The sequence below is a fragment of the Cibotium barometz genome, chromosome 4 (assembly GCF_041138505.1).
Source record: "Cibotium barometz isolate CiBa-2024 chromosome 4, ASM4113850v1, whole genome shotgun sequence".
NCBI lineage: Eukaryota > Viridiplantae > Streptophyta > Polypodiopsida > Cyatheales > Cibotiaceae > Cibotium > Cibotium barometz.
The window spans coordinates 1,502,634-1,526,929 of NC_141049.1; the positions used below are offsets into that span (position 1 = coordinate 1,502,634).

The 24,296-nt window shown below is 47.7% G+C and overlaps 1 protein-coding gene across 2 annotated transcripts in view; it reads left to right on the forward strand.

Annotated features, from left to right (window-relative positions):
* The first annotated feature begins 220 nt into the window (after positions 1–220).
* Positions 221–24,296, forward strand: part of LOC147638792 (binding protein) — a 79,120-nt gene continuing 55,044 nt past the window's right edge. For both annotated transcript variants that reach the window (XR_015263741.1, XM_086784420.1), the window contains exons 1-2: positions 221–417; positions 505–650. Coding sequence is in view for 1 of the 2 variants with exons in the window: in XM_086784420.1 (XP_086640546.1) it covers positions 355–417; positions 505–650 (209 nt within the window). In the remaining variant the exon portion in view is untranslated. The remainder of the gene's footprint in view (positions 418–504; positions 651–24,296) is intronic.

Consider the following 24,296-nt stretch of genomic DNA (forward strand, 5'->3'; position numbering starts at 1 on the left):
GAAAACACCTAATAAGGGTGGGCACACCCACAACAGAGGCCGTGGTGTATATGTATAGACAGGAGATGACTTCTAACAGGCTCATGGCACACTTGCTTCAAGCTCCCCATCGGCTAACAATTGTCATTAAGAAGATCAAGATGCCTAAAGGACGCCCGCCGCCAACATCTCTGCCCTCAAACTTGTTCATATTTAATGGGAAAAAACTTTACAATCGGTCAAACCAAATGTAGAAAATGTGTGTTTCTCTTTTATCAAATGCCAAAAACATTTTGGACCTTTTTTTTCTTTTTCCCGAGAGTCCTTGAGCAAAAAATTGGACTGCACAAAGATTAACCTGTTCTCTGCGCTTCGATGCCCTCTCGAACCTTCAAGCCGGAAGCTATGTCGTCCCGGAAACGCAAACGGAAGTCGCAGGTGCGCCCCCTTTTCTCTCGGGGTGTATGTTTGTGCTCGCACGGCCTTACTGCACGACATTTACTTTAATAAGCTTGCTTTCCACAGAAGAAGCAAGCGCCTGCTACTCCCTTGCTCCCTCCCGATGTCGCGGAAGACGAAGTGGACATCTCGGACGAGGACATCAGCTTTGTCGCCAAGCATCGCCAGTATGCTGGATTCCTCTCCAACCTTGACACCTCCACCATCACCAAGTAAGTTTTGCTATCTTTTGTGGTGTTCCTGTAGCTCTCACATGTCAATGTTGGATTCTGCTCTGTAAGAAGTTATTGGGATTCATTCAAGTTCTTCATAGCCATCAGCCATTGCCCTTGTGTAAGAGCATATATCATTCAGCAAAGCCATTGCTTTCAAGAAACTGATTAATTGAAGGAGAAGCCATTGCATAGACAGACACCTGATTCTATACCATCAGCAGGGTGAGTGGGAAACCAAGGGTGGAGGATGGCTGCAATGTTTTGAAAAGCCACACACATTCTACAAGAAACAAGGAAGGTCAGGATGGTTAAGCAAGGAAGGTCAGGAGAACCCAAGTAATTACTTGCCAATTGCTAGCGGATGGGGGGCTAGTTGTAGGCTCATTGATATCCTTTCAGAGCTGTGTGTGAGCTCCACTAGCCTGTTGGACTACTGGCGTGGTTTAAAAAGGGAGAATCTCTCTCAATGATAAGGTGATCACGTAATTGAGTACCTTCCTGGTTTCAGAAAGTTCTTGTTCATTCTCAACAAGATCATTCGAACAAAGGAGCAGGTCAGCAGATTTATGGATGGTTTGAAGGGTTGATTGTTGCGCACATGGTCAGCTTGTTTGGCGACAATCTTTGAGACACTACTATGGTCACAAGCCTATGACACAACACAACCAGCAAATGGGAAAGGATAATTCTAAAGAAGGAGCTATTAATGCCAAAATGACAAGGACAAATTCTAGTGGTGGAGTGTTGAATTGAGGACTCTTTAGGAAGAGTTCAAACTTAAGTGGCTAGCTGGGTGATGTTTTAAGTGTGACTCTGACAAGCACATTGTGAGAGAGTGTTGTACGGGGAATGTTTTTTTTGTGTGTGGAAAGTTGTGATAATTGGGTACTGCCTTTTACAAGCTTATCAACATTTTGTCTTACATGACATACCGGTACAGACGTACCCATCTTGCAAGTGGTACAGACTTACCCATCTTTCAATTGGTATGAATGTGCCAATCTAATGTCGGTATGCACTTACCATTCCTCATAAGGTCAGTATGCACATACCATTTCACTTTAGGTCGTGTTCAAGATAATAGCTTACCTTAGCCTTTGCCGAAACAATTGTCATCTGGTCTTTCCTTAGAGCTGGGAGAATGTGTGAATATGAAGCGGAAGCAATTAGAGATCACACAAGAGAGAGTAGACATCCAAGAGAAATCCACCAGTTGAGTCAAGAACTGAAAAGTATTGAATGAATTATGAAGGCACAATGGCCATGCTTATATACATTTTATGTAGAGCAGTCGGCCATAGCATTGGAGAACAAATGTCCATGACTGATAAAAATGCCTAAAATAGTGGGGAAAATCCCTAAAAATATCAGATAAATATCTGGATAAAAAGGGGCATAAAACGGAGTAAAAGAGAGCTGGAGATGACATGTCCAACACCTCCTCTCATCTCCAGCACATGGGTTATACATGATACGGGTAAGGAGCTGAGCAATAATATCTCGAGGAAGAAGTTTGGTGAAAAGATCAGCAACGTTGTCTTGAGAAGGACAATACTCCAGTGTAATGATGCCGTTGGCGACCACCTCACGAACGAAGTGAAAGTGGACCTCAATATGTTTGGTCTTGCCATGGAAGGATGAAGTTCGAGCCAACGCCAAGGGACTCTTGCTGTCCGCAAGAATACGGATCGGAGAATCGGAGAGTAAATCAAGATTACTCAACATCTGGAACAACCATAACAGCTCATAGTAGGTATTCAGATAAGCACGGTACTCAGCCTCAGTAGAAGATAATGAAATTATATTTCGCTCTCCAAGCAAAAATTATGGAAGGCGTTGGAGATGAATTCTCCTCCATTGTCGGAAGGGACTTGTTGAACCTTCTGTGTTGTTGTAATCTTGACCAAAGTCACCCACTCTTGGAAGTGAGAGAAAGCTTGAGATTTTTCTTCCAAGAGATAAACCCAAACTTTGCGTGAGTAATCATTAATAATAAGCATAAGGTACTTGGCTCCTCCTTGGGTAGTAGTCTACATGGGGCTGCATAGGTCCATATGAATGAGCTCTAGAATATGAGAGGCGTGATCAGTAGTCTCTTGAGGAAAGGCAACTTGGTGTTACTTGCCATGAAGACAAGCCACACAAGTGGAGTGGGAGGGTTTCAGTGGTGGAAGACCCTCGACCATCTGTTGAGAAGATAGTAGCTACAGAGAAGTTAGCGAGCATGCCACAAATCCGTATCCACATGAGCTACCAAGGCATGATAGCTGTGAAGAAGTTGCAACAGATGAGAATGGGACTTAGTCAAAGAGCCTACAAAGTCTTTCAACCAATAAAAACCACCTTCTTGGATACCTGTGACAACAATTTGCAAGTTGCTGGTGTCGATGATCTTGAGGACGGAATTGTCGAAGTAGACACTATATCCTTTCTCGGCAATCCGAAAAATTGAGAGGAGATTGCTGGAGAGCTTGGAAAAATGAAGCACATCCTGAATGGTAGAAGGCTTGCCTGGGGAAGAGTTAAGTCGCACACTACCAACCGAAGAGGCCTCCAGGTTGGAAGTATCACCAATGAACACCGTCGAAGAGCTGGGATGAATGTTATGAAGAATGGTCCTATCAGGAGTCATGTGAGTAGTACACCCACTATCAACCACTCAATCCGTAAGACGTGTGGTGGAAGGAACATGAGAGTCAGAGGGAAGCTCCTCAATATTGATGAAGATAGTCTCCTTGGTGGAAGAGGATTTTTGAGTTTGGCTGTTGGATGAAGAGGTTTGATTGGGGGGTTTCGTAGCAGAACAGCCTTCTCTCTTCTTGTTGTGACAATCAGGCTGAATGTGACCTTTGAGACCACAATAATGACAAGTAAGCTCTTTGTGAGAGGGATTGTTGGCAGATTTGTGGTCACCTTTGTTGCTCTGGAAACCTTGGACTGCCAGTTGCTTTTGCCCTTAGCCTGAAGAAGGGTCTCGGAAGTACCCTGGCTGGTGTTCTTTCTCATGGCCTTATCCTGAAGCATGCCAACAATGGTATGTAGATCAAGAGTAGAAGGAAGAAGTGATATAGTATCACAAAAAGCAGAGAAAGTCTCGGGCGATTTGGCGAGGAGCCGATTGACAAAGTTCTCATCGTCGGTAGCTTTGCTCCCTAAAGAGACCAACTGCTTTTGAATGTTTATGAACTCCATAATAGAATCCATGATGTTAGCAGTATTGGCAATCTTCAAGTTGGAGAGTTGATTCTCCAAGAGTTCTCACGATGATACCTCCTTTGGATGTTATCCCACAATTCTTCTGCAGTTTCCTCATCATTGTCATCAAATTGATGAGCAATAGACGGTTTTATGTTGAAGAAGATAAAGGCATAAGTCCTTGCATCTTTGTCAACCCAGGCATCAATCGTCGCAGTTTGAGGAGAAGTAGCATCGAGAGAGGCATATGCACCAGAAACAATATCCCATAGCCGATGATATTGAAGGAGAATCTTCATTTATAGTGCCTAATCAAGATAATTGGTTCCATCTAAGATGGATTCCTTGGGAAGTTGAGGAATGGATGAAGAGATGACTGTCGGTGTAGACGCCATGGAATCCTTCTCTTGAATTTACAGTGGAAAGGCTGCAAGTAGGTACCCGGGGGTGGCCCACTCCTCCCTAAATGCTAGGTGAGGTGAAAGAAAGATGTAGAACTATACTCCTACCGGAGATCAAGGCACACGGGTGAAGACAGGAGCCAACCTGATGCGCGATGAAGTCAGGGAGGGAGTGGCTAATGGAGCAAGTGCACTGTGCTACCACAAGCGTGGAGTACGAACAAGTCCGGGGTATGCGCAGAATACAAAATTAGGAGAGAGGAGAGGGAAAAAAAAACGTAGCAAGGTGTTGCTGTAGGAGAAACGCAACAGAAAAAGCTGATTTGTGCGATGAAAGTCGATCTCCAAAATGCAGCCACCAAGGAAGTAGAGGAGAAAAACGCGGGCTGAAAACTCTTCTTGTTGCTGATCTGGGGAAGCTCAAGATCTTTGCTACCATGTGAGAATATGTGAATATGAAGCGGAAGCAAATAGAGATCACACGAGAGAGAGACAGCCAAGAGAGATCGAACACTTGAGCCAAGAACTGAAAAGTAATGAATGTATTGAATGAATTATGAAGGCACAATGGCCATGCTTATATACATCTCATGTAGAGCAGTCGGCTAATAGCACTGGAGGACAAATGTCCACGACTGATAAAAATGCCTAAAATAGCCTTAAGAAATATGGGAAAAATCCCTAAAAACATCAGATTAGTATCTGGATAAAAAGGGGCATAAAATGGAGTAAAAGAGAGCTGGAAATGACATGTCCAACAAGAGCCGTAAATGCAACTCCCTGATGTGGGGGTGCTAGCCGGTCAGTCGTGTCCTCACTCTATTGTCACATCGAGATGCGTTCATGGCGATGGAGGTGAAGGGAGAGCTGTCTACTCCTAATTGGAGGTAAGAAGAGAATAGCCTTCATGGTGGTTCTCTCTCACAAGAGTGGGTAACGAAGAAGCTCATGAGAGGGAGAAGCCTACACTCAATTCTATCTAAGCAAGCAAACTATCAAGCTAAACAAAGGTCCATGAGAATACAAGCAATCAAAGAGAGTAGAGAAGAGGGAGAGCTCACAAGTACTCTAATGCAAGGGAATGAATGTGTATTGCTTAATGCCAAAAATGACTTATGTACAGATGACTAGGTTTCTCACTAGGCCAGGAAAAACTTAAAACTAGTTCTAGTTTTAAGCAAATAAGTACATGAAGGGGCTTCTGCTACAAACGATAAGGATGGTGAATGGCCTTACAGTAGGATGGGCGGGCGAAACCATGTTAACCAACAAAGTCGTTTAATGTACTCCCCTTCCTAATGGTGACCGTGTCCTTGCGTAACCAATCTCGGGTGGTTGAAGATGCTGTCGGTTCCGAAGAGGTGTGATGGTTGAAGATGTAGTCGGTGAAGAGACCAATCCATGTGCTTCGAGGTTTGTTGGAGGTAGAGTTTGGTTGGTCCTTGAGTTAGGAAGCATGCATGTGCACGTGAAAATGCTTGAAGCGAGGCCTCATTTCTGGGCTTGTGAGTTGTTTGGACCCAGAAAAAGAAAGAGGACCCCATGGCTTGCTTTGTGGATTCATGCGCCAAGACCATCTTCATTTGATTAGCAATGATTGATGGTGGTTGAGGATTGTTTGGCGTGGCAAGGTATGACTCCCAAATCTCATGGTGGAACTAGAGGTTGGGCTACTTTGTTGTTGCTTGTTGCACCTTTGGTGGTAATGTTCGTCTTATGATGGTGAAGGTAGTTGAAGAAGCGGCAAATGGTCCAATGGAGACCACAAGGAGTTGTTTTCTTTGAAGATCTTTGGAGGTTCCTACAAAATCAAAGAGCATCTAGGGCCTAGGCGATGGGTCATACCATGGACAAGGCCACCATTGCTTCCCCATCCAGAGATGTACCTAGATGGTTGTTGATGATGAGGCTTGGTGCAGGTGCTAGCTATTGTGAGTGCCTATGTATGAGGGTTGAAGGTGTGCACGTGTGTGCTCTCCTTTTTGTGAGAACTGTAACTCTGTGCTTTCTTTGACTCTTATTTTGACTTTCTTTGACATGTATCTTTCATCTTGGTTTTGGGGAATCAAGGTCATGAAGCTTTTGTGGCACTTGTCTTGAGTTGAGGAGGGTTTTTTACTGGCTCCGGGTCCATAAACAAAAGGAAAGTAGTAGATTGGACCCAGCATGGCGATGAGACTTACCAGCTTGTATTGGTGCCAAAGTTATTACCGGTCTCGTAGAAGGAAGTGATGAAGGGCTTGTAGGAAAGCCATTGACCCAATCGCCACAAAATGTCAAAGGGTATCCAGAAGCGGGTATACAGCAGATCCTCGAAGGTGACCACCTTGTGGCCATGGAAGTATTTGACCATGCCATAGAGGTCGAAGACCATGCGTTCTCTACTTGTGCATTGGTCCTTTTGCACCTCCTCAAGGATGAGGATAATGAGTTGGAAGAAGTGGCATGTGGTAATGATGGCTGGTTGGAGACATTTGTGTAGTAGAGATCATTGAAATGTTTTGTGTGGAGCTGCATCTTTGTGGTGGTGAGTGTCGTGGGTCTATCAATGTAAGGAAAGGTGTAGACGGGCCCCTTGCCCTCCGTTCGCAAGAACTTGTGTTAGGACCACCTTTTTGATCGACATGAACCTTCGGTTGATGCAGATGTAATTACACTGTAAGGGGTGTGAACGTTTCTGGGCACCATCACGTGAACAACAAGCTAGTCAAATATGAACCAACAACAATGCAACAGATAACTGAAAGTACACAACATTGCACAAAATAAATTTGCAAAGATAGAGACTGCAGAGTACACCACCACTGGGGCTGCGAATAGCCCGACAATCCTGTTGTGTATTATTGGAGTATTTAATTTGTGTACAAACTTCCAAGGGCTTTTTAGCAAGATATTCCATGCAATGCAAATAATAAATACATGTTACCCAAACAAGTATGCGTCGGTGTAGACTGTTGATGTTGGACTCGTCGAAAAAGAGTCAAAGTGACCTGACTACAAGTCTCATGAATTTTCAGCCAACAATACTGGAGCCAAGTAGATGGAAGAATAATTGAGAGAAAGAGAGACGACACAGCATAGACCTGGAACGGCCGGTGTCACCATTTGGCCACCCAATTGGTCCACCCGTACTTTCTTATCATGTATGTACATTGGACTGGTGTCCATGGCAGTTGTACATGCCAGGGATTGATGCCACTCATGTGTTATTGTGGACTTGGCTTTCCGTTGGGACTTGTGCCGCCGTGTACATGCCCGGAAATGCTTGGTGGATTGGTGTTCCATTGGGTTTGGTACCTCCATGTACATGCCCGGAAATGCTTGGTGGATTGGTGTTCCATTGCGTTTGGTACCTTGTGTACTTGCCTGGAGCACGTCTATTTTGGTATAGTCTCATGAACGGGGATTGTCCATACCAATGCTGCATTGCATAGCATCTTTATGTGCTTGCTTGCAATTGAAATTGCATGCTGTTTTCATGCTTGCTTGACCAATGTGTAGTTCCGGGTAAGGGGACGCCCGCCCGCGAACTGTGCGTGTGAAACTGTTTGTTGACATGGTTATGTGGCATGTGACAGGTGGTAAGTATTGGTCATAAACTTGGCCTTAGGAGTTAGCACTAATTTATAAGTGAGTGTGTACACACACTTCATTAAGTTTTGGGCGACCAAAACTCACTTATAAATTATGACCAGCCCGGTGTTCACACACACTGATGTCCCGAGGTGGACATAACCCAATGTCCACCGCCCAGACGTTATCCCCTTTGTACAAAGGGAGTAACCAGCCATGTGTCCTGCTCCACAAAGCACCTGCCTGCCACCTACACTGGACAACTCACCACCTCTCCTCCTCCTCTCTCTAGAAATTGGCGCCTTCTTCATGAGGGCTGTTGGGCTGCATTTTCTGCACATTCTCCTTCCCAACTCCATTTCCAAGCTTGCTAAGGTGATTTTCAAGCTTTCAAGAGTGATTCCGGATGCTAATCACTCTCCTACACACTTCCAATGACTTAAATTCAGCAAAACAGCTCTCTTTATTGCTGTAATTTCTGGTCTTTTTGCTGAAAACCCTAATTTCAGCCCTCCTTTCTCAAGTTGAACCATAGGGGAAGCTTTCCCAAGGTTCCCTTCATCCTCTTGAAGACTTTTGTCGTGAAGAATTGCGACAAATCGAAGATCTCTTCACTTCAAGGACTTCCATCGCGAAGACTTCCGTTGTCATCGACTCTACTTGCAATTGGTAAGCTTTAATGCTTAAATATGGAAGCAAGTAGCAGGAGGGAGGAATTGGATTACAAGATCACATACCCTGTGTAGTGTTCTCTTGTTCTACTTGCTCTCTTGCAGATTGTTGCTACCATGTGTTGGTGGAACAATAGAGAGCAGATGGTAGGGAACATGGACACTTGAGAGGATAGTGTGGATTGCAAGTCTACAACGACAACCACTTGTTTGCAATATTGTATTCATATGCATTGGTATGGAAATCTGGTCAGAAATGCCCATGACATTATGTACTTGATTCTCCCAAGGTCGATATACTTTATTTGAGGGAGGGGTCGGCCATTCCGGCTCATTGTGTGTCTCTTGTCAATTCAGCAATTTACTTTCTTGTATTTGAGCAAGTGTCCATCAAATCTTAGTGTATTTAAGTGTATTGATTAGCATTGTGTTCAACCAAGTTACATTGGTATCAGAGCATACGGTTCTCTTCCACTTCTATCGTGAGAGACGATCACCGTGAACACTAGCTATCTCTACACTTAGAACATTATGGATAACCATACAATGAATGTTGGAGATGCTAACACAAGAGGCAGGGACAATGAAATGCATGTTTCCAATGCTTTACAGGATGAGGAAACTCATATGGTGCTTAATAGGGAACATGAATATGTGGGACAGCCGTCCCGTGGCAAAGAGAAGGAAGAAGAGTCTATAGTTTTGAGGGCTGAACTTACTCGTACGCAGGCTCTTCTCCATGTACAAGAAGAAGAATTGAATCTCTACCGCCACGAGGATCCATTGGTACATGATTGTTTGAAGGCCAAGAAAGCTGAATCTTATATGGATCATGCAATGGCAATGATTGCTCAAGAGTTGCACATGCAACCGAGGGATGCAACATGTGTATACTTGGCTCGTACCGAGGATGTCTATGCAGAAAAGGCAACCATTCCACATGAATTGGAATCCCCACATGTGCCCGAACAAGAACTTATGTCTAAGAGGATGAATCTTCATGCTATGGGAGAGGAACAATCAGTGACTTTACACCATGCAGGAATACCTTATGTAGCCCTTGAAGGATACAATGTTTATGGCAGTGGTCAAAATGTATGTCAAATGCCATTGCCGGCTGAAAATGTGCATGCACAACACATGCAACATGGGCTGCAATTTTCTGTTGGTGTAGGTATTCCGCATCTCTCATGCCACTCATGCCTTCGAGTGTGCTCGTGAGGGAGAAGCTATGGCTGAAAATGTATCAATGCATGTTGAGGGGCCAGCCATGCCTCATGCTTACAGGGCACATGTATCTATGCCTTATGCATCACCTTTTGGTCCTAAAATGATGCCAGTCACAGGGGCTGTCCCAATGGACAAACATGGGGGAAAACATGTTGAGATGCAGGCACATGCATCAAGACAAATCTGTGAAGTTTGACACATATCATGGGGAATATGATGCATCAAAGGCACTTGCTTTTATTGCCCAGTTTGATATTGCTTTCAGTGAGACGAGGATTTCACTCAGAAATCCATGATCCGGCATGTAAGCATGTTTATGAAAGGCACTGCTGCCCATTGGTGGCTCATGGAGAAGCTCTCACTAAATCGTGTTAGATCATGGGAAGAGTTTAAGGAGAGGTTCTATGCTCAATTCTTGCCTCCCAATGCATTGAATGAGATAACAATGAAGTGGGATTGGGTGAAGCAAAATGAGGGGGAATTGGTAAATATGTACAAAAGTTTTGGAAAGTGCTTTTGGAGGTGTCTCCATTTATGCATGTCACCGAGGCGGAAAGGAAGAGAAGGTTTCAATCGGGATTGCAACCCGTGTACAAAGCGGGACTACAAATGTATCCTGGTCATACCTTACACCAACTAATCGCAGCCGCTACCGCCACCGAGCAATTGGAACTCAAATTGAATCAATCCAATAAGGCTAAACCCTCAATTCAAGGCAAAGAGAGGGCTGTCCAAAACCTGCAAAATGATGGACAGCCATCTAAAAAGGACCAAAACCAAGATAAACATTGTCCAAAGGCTGAAAATAACACTACCAAGAAGTGTTTCTTCAAACTGAGAGACTATGGTCTCACTTCGGAGAAGAAAAAGCAATATATGAGTGAGGGAAAATGCTTTACTTTTGGTAGCACCGAGCATATTGCAAAGGCATGCCCAAACAAGAAGAAGCATGATAATGCAAATGCATCAAAGCCTAATGTGCATATGGTTCCTGATGTGCAGGGCAACACTTCACATGATAGCAAAGACAGGGTTGTATGTAAAGCTTGGGGACAGCTCAAGGATCAGCCCGCTTTGTTCATGTTTGATGATTGTGCATCTGAAAATTTCATATCCACACAGATGGCAACTGCTTTGGGTATTGAAGTGGAGGACATGGGTCCTCAAATTGAAGCATGGGTTGCCTTTGTTGGTAGAGAAGTGCAGGTCATGCCTATTTTTGGCAAGTTGCGCATACACATTCAAGACTATGTGGATCATAAGGATTTGTGTGGGAGAAACAGTGCGTCGGCGCTATTTGTTGCACAGAACCCGCCTCTGTGCGCCGCCTGCTCCTAGCTCCTCGCTCGACACCAGCAATTGGTATATTCTCACACGAGGCTCATGATAAGAAGCCCCGCGCCTCACACAGGGAGAGAGAAATTAGAAAGCTATGGCAGCAGATCAAGCCTTCGTTGGAGCCCTCGACCAAGGTACTACCAGCACCCGCTTCATCATCTACGATAGCTCTGATACCAGTTGTGTGGGAGAAACAGTGCGTCGGCGCTATTTGTTGCACAGAACCCGCCTCTGTGCGCCGCCTGCTCTTCGCTCCTCGCTCGACACCAGCAATTGGTATATTCTCTCACACGAGGCTCATGATAAGAAGCCCCGCGCCTCACACAGGGAGAGAGAGAGAGAGAGAGAGTTGTGGGGATAAGTCAACTCATGAGGCATGAGTGTGTGACTCCCCTATCACACATGTATATTGCACTAGTACACATAGTGCACTTAGTACATTAAAAGTACTAAGTGTACTATGTACTATAACTTATGGGCTTGTACACACTATAAGGGTGGGCATATCGCCTTTACCCCAATAGGATTTTCTTGTGGCGCCTTTGAATGGCTGTGATGTATTGCTTGGAAAGCCTTGGCATACACGTATTGATCCGTGCAAGGCTTACAAGACCAACAGGATCACTTTCATGCATAAAGGCCGAGAGCATGTAATTGATGCTGGTGAAGAGGGTGATACCATTCCCCTTGTATCTCATGTACAAATTAAGAAAGTAATGAAAAAGAGTGTTTTTGCGTACTTGATTTTTGTACAAGATTATGTTGAGGAAAATAATGTACATGTAAACACTCTTAGTAATGATAGGCTGAAATTTTTGCAAGAGCACAATGATTGTTTTGCTGATGAGTTACCAAATGAGTTGCCACCCGTACAACCGGAAGATCATCGCATTGATCTTTTGCCAGGTAGCTCACCGCCTAATAGGCCAGCCTATCATGTAAGTGCATCCCAAAAAGAGGAGATCATGAAGCAGGTGAATGAGCTTCTTGAGAAGGGTTTGGTTCAGCCAAGCTCTTCCCCAAATTGTTCCCCTGTCCTGTTGGTTCAAAAGAAGAATGGATCCTTTCGTATGTGTGTGGATTATAGAGCTTTGAATAAGCTTACCATCAAGAATCGGTTTCCGATTCCACGCATAGACGATATCCTTAACAAGTTGGATGGATCGGCATGCTTTAGCCGAATTGATCTCAAGAGTGGGTATCATCAAGTGCGTGTAGTGCTTGAGGATGTACACAAAACTGCTTTCAGGACAGCATTTGGGCTTTATGAGTATCTTGTTATGCCTTTTGGTCTTACAAATGCCCCGGCTACATTCAATAGAATGATGGATCGCATATTCCGTGGGTACAGGAAATTTACACGTGTCTTCTTTGATGACATCCTAGTCTTCTCCAAGACCGAAGAAGAGTATAGAGCTCATTTGGCCATTGTTTTTGAAGAACCCCGTAAGCATAAACTCTTCATAAATACAAAGAAGAGTGAGTTCTTCTTGTCAGAGATACATTATCTTGGGCATATTGTGTCCAAAGATGGAGTGCGGATGGATCCTGCAAAGATTGATACAATTCGGAACTGGCCCGAATTGAGTTTGGTGCATGAGATCTGTAGTTTTCTTGGATTATGCTCTTACTACCGCAGGTTCATTCGGCACTTTGCATGGATTGCTTCTCCTTTGCATGATTTGACAAAGAAGAAGGCTGTGTTCAAATGGACTAATGTAGAGAGGGATGCATTCCTCAAATTGAAAGATGCAACTACTCATGGTCCAGTGTTGATCATTCCGGATTTGCAAAAGCCTTTTTGTGTGGAATGTGATGCATCTGGAAATTGCATAGGAGCTGTCCTTAATCAAGAGGGACATGCTGTGGCTTATGAGAGCTGTAGATTGCATGATGCAGAGCTATCTCTTGGCATTTATGAGAAAGAGCTCTTGGTTGTAATTCATGCACTTACTATATGGAAACATTACCTTCTTGGGGCTGATTTCACTGTGAAGACAGATCACCAGAGTTTGAGGTATTTTCTTATCCAAACTAAGTTGTCAAAGAAGCATATGAGGATGGCCAATTTCCCCTCTATGTTTCATTTTCAGATCTTACACACCCCGGGAAAGAAGAATGTAGTGGCCGATGCATTGTCACGAAAGCCGTATGTAGCAGCTATCTCGGTTGCCTCTCGTGGGGACTTGTCTACCATGCGTGATTTGTATCATACGGATGCTGATTTTGCCACTATTTGGGCTGATTTGATGGCTGGTCATGCACATGCCTCACATGTGATCAAAGAGGGTTATTTCATGAAAGATAATTGCCTATGTGTAGTGTCTGACATGAGGCAAAAGGTTTTGGATGAGTGCTATGCTCCTCCATATGTTGGTCATAGAGGCATAATGCCTACTATGCACATGATTGAGCGGTATTTCTTTTGGCTAGATATGCGGAAGGACATAGAGGCACATGTACGTGCATGTATCACCTGTCAAAAGGTGAAATTTGATAGACAAAAGGCATTAGGTTTGCTTCAGCCATTGCCTATTCCCACGTAGCCATGGGAAAGTATTACAATGGATTTCATTATGGACTTGCCACGGACCCAACGAGGTAATGATGCAATTTGGACAATTGTGGATAGGTTTAGCAAGCAAGCTCATTTCTTGTCGGTCAAAAAGACCATCAAAGCTGAGCATATGGTTAAAATATATCTTGCACAAGTGTTCAAACATCATGGAATGCCTAAGTCCATTGTGGGGGATAGAGATCCCAGGACTACAAGTCTCTTTTGGCGGGCCTTATTTGATAATATGGGCACCAAATTGGACTTCTTATCAGCTTATCACCCTCAAACGGATGGGCAAAGTGAGGCTGCAAATTCAGCCGTGTTGGATCTCTTGAAATGTTATGTCGTGGATCAGAAGTCTTCTTGGGAAGAACTTGCTCCCACACGTGCTTTTTTTTACTTGCTCGCTGAAGCTCACGCTCCCCCCTCCCCCTGCTCGCGCTGACTGCACGCCCTCGCGTCTGCCCCCCCCCCCCCCCCCGCGCCTGCCCTCGCGTTTGCCCCCCCTCCCCCGCTTGGCTGTCCTGCGCGCTCCAGCGCCATCCCCTGCTCCTGCTCCTCTCCTTCGCGCCCTCCCATCCTTCTTCAGCGCCCCGCCCCCCCTTTCGCCACCGTCGCCTTATCTTCCCTCCCGCCCCCTTTTTCGCGCTGCTTCCGCCTCCCCCCTAGGGGCTTTTTGTCTTCGCCGCCTCCCCCCCCCCTCTCCCATTTTTTCTGATTTTTCCGTCCCCTGGGGTTTTCTTTTTGCCTTCCGCCTTCCCCCTCCGTCCTTTGTGTGCAGCTCGGTTCTTGCAGGACTTTCCGCATTCGCTCCGCCTTCGACATAGCTTCAGACACTGATGGAGGCTCCTCCCGCCCCACCTCAGAGGGACTCTCCCGCAGCCCCCTCGCCCGCCCCTGAGGATACCCCCATCAGGCTTTCTCTTTCGCCAGAAGAGGAAGCGAGCCTCGCCGCAGAGGTGGAACGCCTCCAGGCACATTCCACCATCTGTCGTATAGTCGGCACTCGCCCTAGCAGAGGGGAGATCCGGGATCTTCTCCAATTCCGCCTTCTTGGAGATGTGGGCAAGATCCTGGACGTTCAGCTACTGGGCTGTGGACACTACCAGATCGAGTTCGAGACAGTCCAAAGCATGGCCAAGGTCCTAGCCATGAGTCCCCTTGACATCAGGGGTGCTCGGGCATTCTTCAGACCTTGGCAGCATGGCTTTGACCCAGCAGCGGCCGAGCAGGGAGAGCGCCTTTTCCATGTTACAGTTTGCTTCCCTGGACTCCGCCGTGAGTACCTTCCGCTCCTTTCTAGGCTAGGAGCATTGGTGGGTTCGGTGCTAGAGACTGGCCCCACAGCAGCTTCAGTGGTGGCCAGAGCAGCTGGGCAACCTTCGGTCAGAGTTTTGGTTCCGGACATCTCCTCCCTTCCGAAGGTCATTCAGCTACCTAGGATAGGGGGGGATGGATTGATCAAAGAGTGGAGTTCTCGGGGCTCCCGAACCAGTGCTTTATTTGCAGGCAGGTCGGCCATCTGGCCAAGGCCTGCCCTCGCAGGAGACCCCGACCTTCACCGCAGCAGGAGGCCCCTGATGGCCCGCCCACAGATGCGGCTCGGTAGGCAGCCTCCGGGACACCTGCTCAGGCCACAGAGACCTCGGAGTGGCAGCCTGGACAGGGGCGCCGTCGAGGGAGACAGCCACAGCAGCACGCGCAGAGACCGATGCATCAGCAGCCACAGTCTCAGCATCACTGGGTTCCCGTGAGGAACAGCTTTGCTCCCCTCTAGGAGGAGACCCCTGCGACGACTGAGGACGAGGAGATGCCAGCACCCCCTCCTTCACCCCCCCCACCCCCGTCCCCCCCTACCGCCTCGCTTCCACCTTCGCCTCCTCCCGTCCCCACTCCGGTTTCGGCAACGGCTCCTCCTCCACCCCCCTCGCCCCCCCCTCCTCCCCCCCCATCCGCCTCAGCTCCCCGGGAGGCCCTGGCAGTCCCCTGACGTTCACCTGCAGTCCGGAGGGCTCTGAGCACCGACCTTGCTCGAGCACCGCAGAGGAGACTTACCATGCCGATTCGGGCTTCACGGATATCATCTATCCGCAGTCGGCTGAGTCGCCTCGGCACTAGACAGTGCTCGGAGGCTTTTGATTACTCATTCACACGGCTTTTTGGAGCAGAGGGCCCCCATGAGCTAGCACCCATCAGAGTTCATGTAGTGATACCTCCGGCCCGCGGAGAGGAGGCACTTGATTCAGCGGTGGCCTTCTCGTTCCCTCTCTGTGGCCCATGCGATCGGGAGTGGACTCTGGAGCTCGCTCTTAGCACTTTGAAGACTCAGGCAGTTGAGTTTTCTCACCATGTGAGCGATCTGGAGGTGACAGATGTGATAGGCCGACTATGGGAGTTGGCTCATTTTTTCTTGGATCCCGGGAGTGTGGATGCCTCAGGGATTCGTCATTTGGTCGTTCGCATAGTGGCAAACTTAGCACGCGACCCTGGATATGTATGCATACACAAGGTTGCTCTGTCTAAGCGGGAGGCAGTCGCCATGGGACACAGCCACTGGCGCCTGATCCGTGATTCTTGCAGCACACCGGGTGGGCAGATTCGTAGCCGCTCGGATGGGGACTATTCTCCGTCCAAGCCGCTTGCGAAGGCCCGCCGTACGGCTGAGACAGCATCCACCTCAGCAGGTCATCCATGAGGATCATCTCATGGAATGTACAGGGCCTTGGCGGAGCACATTATATAAGCTATCGTGGTTGCTTTAGGCAGGAGCTTCAGAGATGCCTGGTTGGTGGCAGTATTGATATTTTGATGATACAGGAGCACCACTTGGGTGAGAGCAGGATCCGGAGATATGGTTCGGTGATGCCTGGTAGATGGGACACCTTTTGGTCTGCAGGGTTTGGCCCGTTGGGTGGACAGGGAGGAGCGTGCATGGTCATTGCAGATGTATGGCGGCAGGCCATTGTGGATCGAGGGATCATTGTGCCTGGTAGAGCACAGTATGTCATTCTGAGGATGCATGATGAGCTCTTGGGCGTGCTCAACGTCTATGCGCCCAACCATGCTAGTGCCAGAGCAGAGTTTTGGACCCAGGTTACGGATGCATTGCCAGAGGCCACACATTGGTGTGTCGGGGGAGACTTCAACATGCTTGAGGACCCGGCCGATAGGGTGGGAGGCAGTCATGTTACAGTGCACGGCACGGAGCTTGCAGCTTGGGAGCGATTTTGCATGTCACTAAGGATCACTGACGCATGGCAGCATGGGGCCTTCTCCCGCTCTCAGGACAGTCTTAGTTTCTCTCGGTCGGATCGCCGGCAGGGAGGGACTAATCTATCACGGATTGATCGCTTTTATGTGGGCAACTGGTTAGGGGAGCGAGGGGGCTCCGTTGGCATTCTCGCTGGCACCTCATTTTCAGACCATGCGCCAGTTATTTGACACTTGAGGAGAGGACACGGGAGCCCAGCTTGCAGTTGAGGATCCTAGAGAGGGTACTTACAGATCCTAGTCTCGCTGAGGATATTGAGAGGATCTGGCATGATAGTCAGTGCGCTGACTAGGATGCAGTTGGCCAGTGTGCCCAGGGACTCATCGAGCTTAGCTCTTTTCTGCACGCTGCAGCTTTGACACGGCTGGGAGAGACTCGCGAGCGGGAGCATTGGCTGAGACGCAGCCTTGCTTCGCTTCAGCGCCTTCAGGAGCAGCAGCCTGCATGTGAGTGGGTGGTGTCCCAGCTGAGCCAGGCACGCCAGGAGGTTAGAGAGGCAGAGGAGCAAAGACATGAGTTTTACTATCGTCGCCAAGCCTCTCAGTGGACGCAGCTTGGTGATAGAGTGACTGGGGTGTTTTTTGAGATTACTGGACCCCGCCATGCTCGAGCAGGAGTCCGTCAGCTTGGGAGGCCGGACGGATCGGTAGCTACTGAGCGCGGGGAGATCAGAGCCATTGCCACTGGGTTCTATAGAGACCTGCTTTCAGCGGAGCCAGCCACTGAGGCTCGGGATGCTTGCAGACAGACTGTGTGGGCCCATGTGCAGAGGAGGGTCACAGATCGTATGCGTACAGTTCTGGGTGAGCCGCTTTCAGAGGTTGAGCTTGCTGAGGCCTTGAGGGTCCTGCTGCGTCATAGTTGCCCAGGGGAGGACGGATTGACGCCTGCCTTTTTTATGCGCTATTGGGACCTTTTGGGGCCAGGCCTCCGCAGGGGCTTTCAGTATGTTTTGGACACTGGGGTGATGCCACAGAGCTTTTCAGAGGACTTGATCTTTCTTATCCCCAAGGGGGAGGGAGTATCAGATGATATTCGGCATTGGAGACCTATTACGATCCTCAACACTGTGTACAAGGTCTTAGCAAAGGCCTTGAGTTTGAGGATTCAGCCCTTCCTGGGGGAGTTGATTCATGCTACCCAGACAGGATTCGTCAAGGAGCGTAGTATCCTTGACAACATTTTCACATTTTGGGAGGCGACGGCCCGAGCTAGATTTCTTGGTGAGGACTTGGTCGTGATGCTTCTCGATTTTGAGAAGGCATACGATAGAGTCGATTGGGGTTTCTTAGAGGGCACTATGCTTCGCCTGGGCTTTGAGCCAGCTTGGATTCGAGGGGTGGCGGCTCTATACTCCACAACTCGTAGGCAGGTGCTGATTGCAGGAGGACGGGGGACCGAGTTTTGAGTTGACGAGATCAGTCCGTCAGGGGTGTCCTCTGGCCCCGTTTCTTTTTCTCTTCTTTGCTGAGGCTATGAGCATGTATCTGACAGCAGAGGAGGTTGGTTTGCGAGGACTCCAGCTCCCAGTTCGGGGGGAGGACGTGCTCGATGCTGAGTTTGTTGATGACACGGGTTTATTTTTGCATGGCCATGAGGCCAATCTTCAGCGGGCAGAGCAGTCGCTCCAGGTTTTTAGTGCAGCTTCGGGAGCATTGATCAATTGGCGCAAGACAGTGGCCTTTTGGATCAGTAGCGCTCCCACTCCGGCATGGAGCCCAGACCCCGGTTTTAGATGGATTCTTCCTGGCACAGCAGTGCGATATGTGGGATGCCAGATTGGACTAGTTCTGTCACCTGAGCAGCAGATTGCCCCGCTTCTTCTGAGCATTCGGAAGAAGCTTTTGTATTGGAGTACAGCTCGGCTATCCTTGGCTGGGAGGGTGGTGGTGGCAAATCAGGTGCTTTTAGCGACCATGTGGTACATTACGTCTTGCTGGATCTTCTCGAGCTCTTGCATCAGCCAGGTAGAGAGGCTGATCAGGAACTTTCTTTGGTCTGGGCGGGACGGTCAGCCAGCCCGGGCAAAGGTTGCTTGGGCAGTTATTACACTTTCGCTGGCCCAGGGAGGCTTGGGCATTATAGATCCAGTCGATTAGAGCAGAGCCTTATTGGGGAAGCTTATTGTTCGGGGGCTGCTTCCAGGCGCTGAGCCTTGGAAAGAGCTTCTTTTACAGCGGCTGCAGGCTCGGGCTCCCCCAGCAGGGGGCACTTGGGCACCAGAGATTTGATGGATCTTCATATAGATGAGGAGGACAGGCCTCAGTAGAGGATGGGAGGACAGATTTGCCTTGAGCATCCTGAGAGCTTGGGAGCTGCTGAGACCGGGGCTCTCTCAGAGACCTCCTTCTTGTGTTGAGGAGCGGGCTAGACAGCCGCTCATCTGGAGCCTAGCGGTTCGCACAGAGCAGGGTCATATGCTGGGTTCTCGGCCTCGTCTAGCCTGTGGACCTTTGGCGGCAGGCCCGGCACGTAGCTTTGGAGACTGGCAGGCCTTCTGCAGTCTCCCAGAGGAGATCCAGGTGGAGAGGCTGAGTCACTTCAGAGGGGGGTTGATTATGAGGGATGACATTCAGGAGGCACTCACAGAGGAGTGGTTCACGCCTCTCGAGCTAGTGGCCCCACGGTGGATGGGAGCCTTTACACAGTTGGAGATCCTGGTTGCTGTTAGAGCTTGCACTGAGGATGGCAGCTGCCTCTACTATGAGATTCAGGATGAGGGCAGACTTCAGAGAGTGGAGGTGGAGTCGCCTTTGGTTGCAGAGTGCACCTTTCAGAGGATACGGGTAGTGGCCGCTTCTCGGAAGTGGCATATTGACCCAGACCCTGCAGATGTGCTCCCGGATTGGCGTATATGGGCATATGCAGCGCGCCCCTTGGCCCGGCTCCAGTGGGACCCTGGTGAGTACGAGTGGCATGATCCTTATGCATCCCTTGAGGCCACAGAGATCACCTTTTTCCAGTATACTGTTCGGTTGGGGCGGCATATTTTGACAGCGAGGAGGATGGTCTCTCCGGCTGCAGCGGGGCACTGGTTGCTACAGGGACTCTCACAGGAGTTCCTGGAGGATTTTTGGACCCGGCTCTGGGCTAGTCGACAGGCCCGTAGGATCTCGACTTTCCAGTGGCTGGTCGCCCATAGGGGCTCAGCAGTTGGCACCTGGCTTATCTACAGCGGTCCTCTGGCGGCCTGCGTCCGATGCGGCCACCCTATGGAGACACAGAGACGATGCTGCGTATTCTGGCCCCCGTCTCTCCAGAGGGTATGTATACGTGGGGTGCCGCTGCTTGGTCGACTTCGTCAGGGCCTGCTATGGGCTATGAGATGGAGTAGGACAGCCAGGCCATCAGATTCATTAGGGGCCAGCCTCGCCTTGTTCCTTCACCGGATTTCTTGTCCGCCAGCTGGACACAGGAGAGGGATCTACGATGGGAGCTCCTCAGCAGCCTCACCATCTGGTTCACCTGGAGGGCCCGGTGTTTTAGGGCCTTTGAGGGGAGACTGGAGCCACCAGCCGAGACTGTTCGGGGGATTTGGCAGGAGTTGATCCACACCCTGCGAGGACAGTACGACCGCATTCGAGGCGACTCGGGATGAGGCGATCTTGCGGCGCAAGGCCTTTCACATCACCTGGCGCAGCGGCCCCTTCTATACCCTACATGCGGGGTCCCTCCGTTGGCACTACAGGCCACCTGTTTGGCTTTTCCCCCCTCCTATTGTATGATATAGCCTCAGTTCTTTGTACTGATACTTGTACTTTTCAGCACCTAGGGAGAGTCTTCCTGGCTGTCTTGCTTTGTTCTCTGCTCTGTTTTTCTTGTGAGCAGGAGCGGATCTTTTGTAGCCCTACGGGCGTTTTTATATAACTAATGAATAGATCTTTTCTCGGAAGAAAAAAAAAAAGTCTTCTCGGGAGAAGTACTTACCGCTTGTGGAATTTGCATACAACAACACGGTGCATGCATCTACGAGAAAGGCCCCGTTTTAGATTGTTTTTGGTAAGGTGGATTTGCCACCCATTCTTCGCACAAAGGATGAGATATTTGCAGCTGATGAGTATGTAAGAGACTTGGATATTACTTTTGCTCAAGTGCGGACAGCCATTGCAAGGTCACAAGACAAGCATAAAAAGGTTGCCGACAAGCATAGAAGGCAATTGGATGTTAAAGAGAATGATTGGGTATTGCTGAAATTTGAGAAAGCAAGACTTGCAAAGAGGCCTGGCAAAGAGGGTGCATATCCTAAGCTTGCAACCAGGTACTATGGGCCTTTTCGAGTGATCGAGAAGATTAATGAAGTGGCTTTCAGATTGGCATGACCTAGTCATTGGCACATACACAATGCTTTTCATGTGAGTCTCCTTCGCAAGTATGTAGGGCCGGAGCCTAGTGAGACGGTCATTGAAGATCCACCAGAAGTGGATGAGCTTGAGGACATCTTGCAGCTAGAGCAGATTGTGTACACAAGGAATGCAAGCTTGCTGCAGGCAAAGTTGTCAGGTGTTACCTTGTGAAGTTTAAGAACTATCTTCCCATTGATGCTAAATGGGTAGATGAGTTCTTCAGAGATTGTCCGCATGTGCTTTAGACATATTTGGATGCTTTTCAATTGCGGACAATTGTTTAGAAGCCGGGGGGATGTCACCATTTGGCCACCCAATTGGTCCACCCGTGCTTTCTTATCATGTATGTACATTGGACTGGTGTCCATTGCAGTTGTATATGCCACGGATTGATGCCACTCATGTGTTACTGTGGACTTGGCTTTCCGTTGGGACTTGTGCCTCCGTGTACATGCCCGGAAATGCTTGGGTGATTGGTGTTCCATTGGGTCTGGTACCTCGTGTACTTGCCTGGAGCACGTCTATTTTGGTATAGTCTCATGAACGGGGATTGTCCATACTAATGCTGCATTGCATGGCATCTTTATGTTCTTGCTTGCAATTGAAATTGCATGCTGTTTTCATGCTTGCTTGACCAATGTGTAATTCCGGGTAAGGGGACGCCCGCCCGCGAACCGTGCGTGTGAAACTGTCTGTTGACATGGTTATGTGGCATGTGACAGGTGGTAAGTATTGGCCATAAACTTGGCCTTAGGAGTTAGCACTAATTTATAAGTGAGTGTGTACACACTTCATTAAGTTTTGGGCAACCAAAACTCACTTATAAATTATTACCAACCAGGTGTTCACACACACTGATGTCCCGAGGTGGATACAACCCAATGTCCACCGCCCAGACCTTATCTCCTTTGTACAAAGGGAGTAACCAGCCATGTGTCCACTCTAGCTTGCTCCACAAACCACCTACCTTCCCCCTACACTGGCAACTCGCCACCTCTCTCCTTCTCTCTCTAGAAATTGGCGCCTCCTTCATGAGGACTGTTGGGCTGCATTTTCTGCACATTCTCCTTCCCAACTCCATTTCCAAGCTTGCTAAGGTGATTTTCAAGCTTCCAAGAGTGATTCCGGATGCTAATCACTCTCCTACACACTTCCAATGACTGAAATTCAGCAAAACAGCTCTCTTTATTGCTGTAATTTTTGGTCTTTTTGCTGAAAACCCTAATTTTAGCTCTCCTTTCTCAAGTTGAACCATAGGGGAAGCTTTCCCAAGGTTCCCTTCATCCTCTTGAAGACTTTTGTCGCAAAGAATTGCGACAAATCGAAGATCTCTTCACTCCAAGGACTTCCATCGCGAAGACTTTCGCTGTGATTGACCCTACTTGCAATTGGATCGACTCTACTTGCAATTGGTAAGCTTTAATGCTTAAATATGGAAGCAAGTAGCAAGAGGGAGGAACCAGATTACAAGATCACATACCTTGTGTAGTGTTCTCTTGTCCTACGTGCTCTCTTGCAGATTGTTGCTACCATGTGTTGGTGGAACAATAGAGAGCAGATGGTAGGGAACATGGGCACTTGAGAGGGTAGTGTGGATTGTAACAACGACAACCACTTGTTTGCAATACTGTATTCATATGCATTGCTATGGAAATCTGGTCAGAAATGCCCATGACACTATGTACTTGATTCTCCCAAGATCAATATACCTTATTTGAGGGAGGGGTCGGTTGTTCTGGCTCATTGTGTGTCTGTTGTCAATTCAGCAATTTACTTCTTGTATTTGAGCAAGTGTCCATCAAATCTTAGTGTATTTAAGTGTATCGATTAGCATTGTGTTCAACCAAGTTATAGCTGGGCCCCTTCACAGGAATATGAATTATTCTTCCAGAATTTTACAAGTGTATGGGCTGATTTTGGTACCGCCATCAAACAAGATAGAAAACAAAGCCTTTGGAATCTCCTAGTTTGTATGTGGTGGCCTACCACACACACACAAGTGTTGGAGAAACTCACCCGTCTGTGTGCCACCCAATGGCCTACCAATGGGTCACACAACCGGTTCTCTTGTGGGAAGGATGCTCACAAGAGTGAAGTCCTTTGATGAAGAAAATCAGCAAGCTCTTTTTCAACTCTTCAGCCTCTTCTTGAGTAGCATCTCCGTCTTCACATGACAGTCTTCTCTCTTGAAAAATGGTTCTCTGCACTTGGTAGAGAAGAAGCTAGTCTTCTTGCCTTCCTTCTCTCAAAACTGCACAAGTTTACATGAACTCTCCTCTTCCAAAATGAAGGGAATCACCTCCTTTTATAGGTGAATTCCTTTCTAAAAAGCTTTCTTAGTTCAAAATAGAAAAAGATTACACATGTTAGGTTGCATGGGAAACTTTTACACATGTTTTAGTTTGCATGGGAAACTTTTACACATGTTCAGTTTTGCATGGGAAACTTTCCTTTGTCAACAAATAGAAAGAGTTAGTTCTCTTTCCCTCTTTGGAAAATAGAAAGAGATGCTTATAACTCAAGTTCTAAAACGAATTTGCATGTGCAACTGAAGAGACAGTTGCTGAGATGGCATGGGCGAGTCGCCACGTCACCTCAAAAATAAATAAATAAATAAATATTTTTTTAAAAAAAAATGCTCGGGGGGTTTTCGATCGCTTTGATTCCGATTCCAGCCTTTGTTTTCCCAAAAGATGAAGGGAAAGGCCTCAAAATTGACCTTCAACTTAAAAGGTACATATTTTGTAAAACTATCAAAATTGAAAGTAGTTTAAGTAAGAAGCATACTTAACCTCCTGCAAAATACAAGTCACTAGATCAGCAATCAGTATTATGCTCAAGTTCGATGCTTTATTATGAATGCCTAAATGTTCAGGCATTCTCAAAATCAGATGCAAGATTTTCAAACAGCTTATTGTGCATGTGCCTAAGGTGAGTACCATCCGTTTCATACACTTGTATCCATCTATACGCTCTCCCATAATGGTAAGAGTGCATAGTCCATCATGTTTATGAAGCATGTCCAATCATACTTCCCCACATCGGGATGGAAGCATGTCCATTC